The sequence below is a fragment of the Bison bison genome, unplaced genomic scaffold (genome assembly GCF_000754665.1).
Source record: "Bison bison bison isolate TAMUID 2011002044 unplaced genomic scaffold, Bison_UMD1.0 scf7180017864312, whole genome shotgun sequence".
In the NCBI taxonomy this organism is placed as follows: Eukaryota; Metazoa; Chordata; class Mammalia; order Artiodactyla; family Bovidae; genus Bison; species Bison bison.
The window spans coordinates 1666356-1673658 of NW_011494884.1; the positions used below are offsets into that span (position 1 = coordinate 1666356).

At 61.9% G+C, this 7303-nt stretch overlaps 1 protein-coding gene across 1 annotated transcript in view; it reads left to right on the forward strand.

Annotated features, from left to right (window-relative positions):
- ULK1 (unc-51 like autophagy activating kinase 1) overlaps positions 1 to 7303 on the forward strand; it is a 23145-nt gene that overhangs the window by 9729 nt on the left and 6113 nt on the right. The window contains 14 exon segments of the mRNA XM_010852521.1: positions 139 to 312; positions 390 to 463; positions 772 to 873; positions 1919 to 1977; positions 2069 to 2151; positions 2596 to 2646; positions 2950 to 3038; positions 3888 to 4041; positions 4729 to 4789; positions 4996 to 5085; positions 5587 to 5712; positions 6127 to 6275; positions 6397 to 6483; positions 7282 to 7297. Of these exon segments, the coding sequence (XP_010850823.1) occupies positions 139 to 312; positions 390 to 463; positions 772 to 873; positions 1919 to 1977; positions 2069 to 2151; positions 2596 to 2646; positions 2950 to 3038; positions 3888 to 4041; positions 4729 to 4789; positions 4996 to 5085; positions 5587 to 5712; positions 6127 to 6275; positions 6397 to 6483; positions 7282 to 7297 (1315 nt within the window).

Here is a 7303-nt window from a genome sequence, read left to right on the forward strand (position 1 = left end):
GGCACACTGGAGCAGCTCAGGGTCAGGTGGTGCGAAGGGTGGGTTCAGAGGCCGCAGGGAGCAGTAGGAGGAGTAGGAGGCCCCTCACTCTGGGTGCCCGGGTGAGCTGTGCCCACCTGAACCCCTTCCCCTTTGCAGCCATGCGCACACTAAGCGAGGACACCATCCGGCTCTTCCTGCAGCAGATCGCGGGCGCCATGCGGCTCCTGCACAGCAAGGGCATCATCCACCGGGACCTGAAGCCCCAGAACATCCTGCTGTCCAACCCCGGCGGGCGCCGCGCCAACCCCAACAACATCCGGGTCAAGATTGGTGAGGCGGGGTGGCTGCGGCCCGGGGGCCCCAGGGGCCTCAGCCGCCCCCCCTCACACATCTCTCCTTGCCTGCAGCCGACTTCGGCTTCGCCCGGTACCTGCAGAGCAACATGATGGCAGCCACGCTTTGTGGCTCCCCCATGTACATGGTAGGTGGCTACCCCCAGCCCCTGCTGCATTGCCCTGTCAAAGGGGGCCTCCATCCACACGGGAGCAGGGTCCCCTCCCGTGTCCAGAGCTGAGCCCCATCCTGTGGTCTCACCTTGGGTGGCAGCCGACATGGATATACCATTTGTTCCCCACCATGTCTATGGCGTTTGACACCTGGCTGGTGTCTGTGTGACTGGGTGGCCCCTGGCTGGTGTCTGTCCTGATTGGCTGATGCCTGGCTGGAGGCAGGCCTTGGTCAGCACAGTTCAGTGTCCATGCTCACCACACAAACTTGTACGCCCCGCAGGCCCCAGAAGTCATCATGTCCCAGCACTATGACGGGAAGGCAGACCTGTGGAGCATCGGCACCATCGTGTACCAGTGCCTGACAGGGAAGGCACCGTTCCAGGTGAGGGCCCAGGGCAGAGGGGTCTGCTACAGGTGTGCGCGTGCTCGTCTCTGCAGCCTGCCATAGTCGTGGGTCGTTAAAGTCCTGCAGCCTCCCCTCCACTTGCATGACATGATCACCCAGCTTCCCACTGTGCAGTCACTTCAGGGCTCTATCCTGCTTAGAGCCAAGGCCGGAGTCTCCACTGGTTCTGGAGCACTCCTGTGTTTGTCCATGTGTATGTCTGAACCAAGTGTCACGGCCTCCCTCCTACCCATTCCAGTGCCGAAGTGAGCCAGGACATTGATACCAGGACCCCAAACTCTGGGGTGTACCCTACATTTGGAAGGCAGTGGCCTGTCCTGCGCTGGACCCTAGAGGGCCCGTGCGTCTGAGCCCACCCCACAAACACACGCGTCCTGCAGTGACTCCATGGCCTGACCTCGCAGCTCTCCTTTGCCACCAGCTTGCCCCAGAGCCTCTGTGCCTGCCCAGTGACCTAGGCCAGCCTCCACCCCCAGCTCCCTCCACCCCTCCCTGCCTACTGTTTTCCCCATGTAGGCAAGCACAGGGCTGTCCCTGGCTGGCATGTCAGCCTTGGGAACGTTGTACCCTCGTGCCTGGAACAGTGCCTGGCACATAGCAGGGCTCAGTGAATGATTAATGAACACGCATGTGCCAGCCATGTGTTATCAAGGGAGGCAGGGCCCACTTGTGGAGCAAACTTACTCTAGGGCCCTCTTCTGGAGCTGGCACATTGGCTACTTTTCAATTTCAAGAAGCAAACAACCAGTTGCAGCAGTTACCCAGAAGTCATCCACAGCAGGTGGGTGGAAGGCCCAGCAACCTCCTCTGGGCGCCCCCAGCCTCCGCCTTTGTGCGGTCCCCGCGATTCCACAGCCTGAGTGGGGAGAGGGGCACTCCTTCTTTGGATGCGTGGGAGGGCCCTCAGTGTTCAGGCAGGCAGGCTGGCGGCGCTGGACCGTGGATCTCTCGGGGTCAGGTGCAGAGTGGGCGGTGGCCAAGTGGAGCGGGCGCTCACTCCTCACCCCTCCCTGCCTTCCAGGCCAGCAGTCCCCAGGACCTCCGCCTCTTCTACGAGAAGAACAAGACGCTGGTCCCCACGTGAGTGCCCCTCCCCTGGCGGCAGACCCCTGCCTGCTTCCTCACTGCCCCGATCAGGCTGCCCTGTCAACGCTGTGCTCTGTGCCCCCAGCATCCCCCGGGAGACCTCAGCCCCGCTGAGACAGCTGCTCCTGGCTCTGCTTCAGCGCAACCACAAAGACCGCATGGACTTTGGTGAGTGCCGGCCGCTCGGCCCCCTACTCCTTCTGACAGGCCTGGGGGACAGGGGCCCTTCTAGCTCTCAGCCTTGCACCCCTCATCCTGCACCCCCAGCTTCCAGGGCCCCTGTGGCCACAGTGAGCGGGTTTCCCCATTCCCACAGCTCCTTTCCCAGCTGCACAGATAGAAAAACCCCCACTTGTGCAATAGGCAGCGTTGCTGGGAACTGTCGGAAGGGTGGGTGGAGCCCAGCCTGGACCACACTGGGGGTGCCAGATGTGTTCAAGAGCTGCCAGCTGGGGCTCTGTCTCCCCCCGTGCCTGGCGTGAGGCAGCCAGGACAGGGGCCAGAGCCTGCTGGAGCTCAGGCCCACAGGAAGGGATGGTGGGGGCCCAGCCTTCACCCTGGGAGTTCTGTTGTCAGACCCTCCTGAGCCCTGCCCCAACTTTTCTCTTGCAGATGAGTTTTTCCATCACCCCTTTCTGGATGCCAGTGCCACTGTGAAGAAGTGTGAGTCCCCTGAGGGTTCTAGGACTCCTGTGCCTCCCTTCTCCCCATGGGCTTCCAACCCCACCCCCACTTCCAGCTCCCCAGTCCTGCTCCAGCCTGTAGTCCCTAGGGACCCCCAGGCCATGGAGTGGGCTTGAGCTCAGCTGACTTGGTGCAGCGGGATTGGGGAGGTGGGGGCAGGGGCCTCGCACAGGTCTTCTCCCTGGCTTCCTGGAGGGTGTGGGGTTGTCATGGGCAGGGTGGGAGTGTGCAGGGCCCGGCAACATCCCGTGCTGACATGCGCTGACCCACACCCTCCCCCAGCCCCTCCTGTGCCCGTGCCCTCGTACCCGAGCTCGGGGTCTGGGGGCAGCTCTAGCAGCAGCTCCACCTCACACCTGGCTTCCCCACCGGTGAGTCACACGCAGGGTCGGGGCTACGGGCTCCTCTCCCCTCGGCTTTGGGGCATGTAGACAGCTGCAGGAACCCTGTTGGGGCTTCTGTCCTACCCAGGCCCCCACGTTTATTTCTGCAGTGTTGTCTGGTCAGATGACACCAGACTTACACATTCTGCTTGTGGACGTGGAGCGGTAGAAGTGGGTGAAGTCCCCTTTCAGGGCCCCCTCCCCGGTTGTGTCCCGGAGGCTGACCTGATGGCCGTCAGCGGGTTCAGGACTGCATCAGCTCTGAACGTTCTTGTGCATGGGTGGACACGGACAGGGGCCCCAGGGAGGATTGTGTGCAGGGGTCCCTGTGTCCTGGGATCCGATCCTTGCAGCCCATGTTCCCAGTACAGGGGTGGGGTGAGGTCTGCCAAGGTTGTGCGCGGGGTTGGGGGTGCTGGGACTTGAGCCTCCACCTGTCCATCCGTCCGTCCTGCTAGGCAGGGACCAGGGCTGGACTGGTGGCGGAGAAAACAGCTCTCTGGTGCCCCGTCTGCTGAGCGTGGCACAGGGCTTGTGCACAGGCAGCCTTGCCCCCTGTACACGTCCCCAGCGTGCCAGGCTGTACGACCCTTCACAGGACGGAGGGAGAAGTGGAGGGTCACCTGGAAGGGGGTCTCCCTGGAGCTTGTGGGAGTGAAGCGCCTCCTCACCCTGGGGGGCAGGTGGCTCTGTGAGATGACTGTCCTTGTGGGGAAGTCACAGGCGAGCGTGACCCGTTGGGGAGAAGATCATGCAGAGCCCTGGCCTCGTCCCCAGCAGCCCTGCTTTCCCCAGGCCCTGGGCCTGAGTCTCAGCGGGCTCCCCTCTGACCCCCAGTCCCTGGGGGAGATGCAGCAGGAGCTCCAGAAGACCCTGACCTCCCCGGCCGAGGCTGCTGGCTTCCTGCAGGGCTCCCGGGACTCAGGCGGCAGCAGCAAGGACTCATCCTGCGACACCGACGACTTTGTCATGGTCCCGGCCCAGTTTCCAGGTAAGGGGCCCCCCACAGGGTGGGCAGGGGGCTCACTGCAGATGTGCCAGATACACCCCTAAGAAGGGACTTGGAAGCTCCCACCCCATATGTGGTTGGTCATTGAGTCAGAGCTGAGTCCTGCCTTTGGCCACACACAGGCCTTGTGCCCCCGAGTGTCCAGAGCGTCCAGAGCACCTGCCCATCTGTATCTGAGTTGTAGCCTATGCCCCACAACCCTTCCAAAGCTCTGTCCTGGGGTCCTGAGTTCCTCTCCTGACTCTAGATGCTGGTGCGTCTCTCGCTGGCCCTGGCCACCGAGACCAGCAGATGGGGCTGGGTGGGAGCCAGCCCTGGTGTCCAGTGGGGCACCCTGAGCCTGTCAGCTTGGCTCTGATGCAGAGGAGGGGCCTGGTACCCAGCCGAGGGCATTGCAAGGAGGACAGCAGGAGGGAAGGGGGGAACCTGAAGATCCGGGAGGAGGGGCAGACCCAGATTGGGAGGTGTGGACACCCGGCCTGAGGTTGGCTCAAGGCTGCTGGGCAGGGGAGGTACCAGGGTCTCCTTTAGAGCCCTGAGTCCAGACAGGCAAAGGGAGGTGGCAGTGTGAGTGCCACAACAGGGACAGGAGAGTGCTGGGCCCTGCATGGCCCCCACCACCCCAGGAGGAGGTGTCTGGGTCTGGCCTGACTCATCTCCTGTCCACAGGTGACCTGGTGGCTGAGGCAGCAGGTGCCAAGCCGCCCCCAGACAGCCTGATGTGCAGTGGGTAAGCATCCCCTAGCCCCGTGCCCCTTGCCCCCTGTTCTGGGGGGAGGGCAGTGCCTGCTCTTAGGTTATCTTTCGACCCTCCGGGTCAGAGTTTGGGCAGGGCCAGGTCTCCTGTGCCCAGTGCAGGATGGGGTCCCGAGGGTGATGCCAGAGTCCGTGTGCACGTTTGTCCTGAGTGGGGACTGCCTGTTGCTCTGTCCGCAGGAGCTCGCTGGCGGCCTCCACAGGCCTGGACAGCCGTGGCCGGACCCCGTCTCCTTCCCCGCCCTGCGGCAGCTCCCTTAGCCCCTCAGGGTAAGTGGGGCAGGGGCCACCTAGGCTTCCCTTGGCATCACAGCACGCCAGCACCAAGCCGGGCCATGCAGGAAGCAGTCATGTCCAGAGGCTGGGCAGGTTGCCAGGCCCCTCATGGGTGGTCCAGCAGAAGGGAGGGTTTGTGGTGGGAAGGATGCAAGGTGGGGGCTGGGGGAACTGCCAGAGACCTGTGTCATCAGCCCCGCTCCCCGAGCTTGTAGGGCCAAGGGGGCAGGGATGCCCAGAGCCCACAGGAGCAGCCCAGTCACTGTCCTCTGTCCCCTTCCTACTGGCTGGTCCCAACCAGAAGCCACCTGAGTGTAGAGTAGTGGGGAGGGAGTGCCCACAGACAGTCCCTGATACCCCCTGGAAGCAGTAGTGGCCGTGTGCGGAGACAGGGAAGCAGGTGGCTGGAGTGGCCTCTGCCCCGGGATATTGGGCCTGGGGTTCAGCCCAGTGCCCCGCCCTGCAGTGACCCTGACCTCTCTTTGCCCACCACAGCCGGACTGGCACGTTCTCCAGCAGCAGATGTGGGGCCTCTGTCCCCATCCCAGTCCCCACGCAGGTGCAGAACTACCAGCGCATTGAGCAGAACCTGCAGTCACCCACCCAGTACCAGACAGCGCGGTGAGTGCAGGGCCCCCCCACTGGCCAGACTCGTTTGTGGTAAGAACCCCACTTGGGTGGTGCAGGGCCATCTCTCAAGTGCGGTTGTGCAGGCTGCACACTGCTTAACCATCAGTGCCACCACTTGCCTCGTGGACATTCTGGCACTCTAGCTGTACGGTGACTGCTTGTGTTTATAAAACTGATGGTGATTTGTGTTAAGTTCCAAAAGAGAGTGGGAAGGGGTACTTTTCAAATTAATTCCCGGAAGCCCCTCTGAGTTGGCAGTCACCCTGGCAGGGACTGGGGACGCCCAGCTGGTTTTGGCTCCTGGCGAAGCCCATTATTTGAATGGAGGGGGACAGACACATGGCATGCTCGTGGCCCTTGCCGAGCGTGGCTGGGGACCTCACACCTTGTACCGCTTGTCCCCAGGTCCTCTGCCATCCGCAGGTCAGGCAGCACCAGTCCTTTGGGCTTTGCACGGGCCAGCCCATCACCCCCGTCCCACGCTGAGCACGGAGCCGCCCTGGCCAGGAAGCTGTCCCTGGGTGGGGGCCGGCCCTACACACCGTCTCCCCAGGGTGAGCCTATATACTGCTGGGAGACCAGCCTCTGAGTGGGACTGGGTGTCTTCACCCTGGGGCAGGGGAGGGTCTTGCTGTCCATCCCATGTTGACCCTGGCAATTTCTCTTTCCCCCAAGTCGGAACCATCCCTGAGCGGCCAGGCTGGAGTGGAGCACCCTCCCCTCAAGCATCTGAGATGCGGGGTGGCAGGTCCCCTCGTCCAGGTGGGTGCAGCCCCAGCCTGATTGATGGGTTTGAGGGTGGAGCTGGGGAGGGGCACAGGAGCTGGGCTGACCTCCCTGGGCTGGCCTGTCACTGCTTAGAACAGTGGTTGTCTTCCTGTCCACAACCATCATTTTTTTTTTTAAGGTTTATTTAAGTATAATTTTCTTTCTTTATTTTTGGCTGTGCTAGCTCTTCGGGGCTGTGCAGGCTTTTCTGTGGTTGTGGCGAGCAGTTGTGCAGGCTTCTCATTGTGGTGGCTTTTGTTGCAGAACACAGGCTCTTTAGTAGTCGCAGCACACAGGCTCCGTAATTGCCAATTCCTAGGCTCCAGAGCACAGGCTGATTAATTGTGGTACACAGGCTTAGTTGCTCCGTGGCATGTGGGATCTTCCTGGATCAGGGATCAAACCCAGGTCTCCTGCTTTGGCAGGTAGATTCTTTACCATTGAGCCACCAGGGAAGCCCCATAATCATCATTTCTTATGAGTTGAAGAGAGAAAGAAAATTCCATAAGACTGTTTAACAAGCTCCAGCCTTCAGGTTATGGAGGCTGACGAGGGGGCTCAAATTCAGCCCTCACTCCTGTCATGCCGTGTGACCTTGGGCAGGTGTCTCAGTGTCTCTGTGCCTGTTTCCAGGTTACGCAGTAAAGCGTGGGTGCAGTGTGGCTTGGGTGACTGTGAGGGTAAAGGGAATCCTGAGCAGAATGGGGGCCTCTATATACTATTGGTTGGTAGTGTGGGCTGGTCCAGGCGTCCACGGACGGCTGTGACTGGGCTCATCCTGTCCCCTCCCAGGCTCCTCTGCACCTGAGCACTC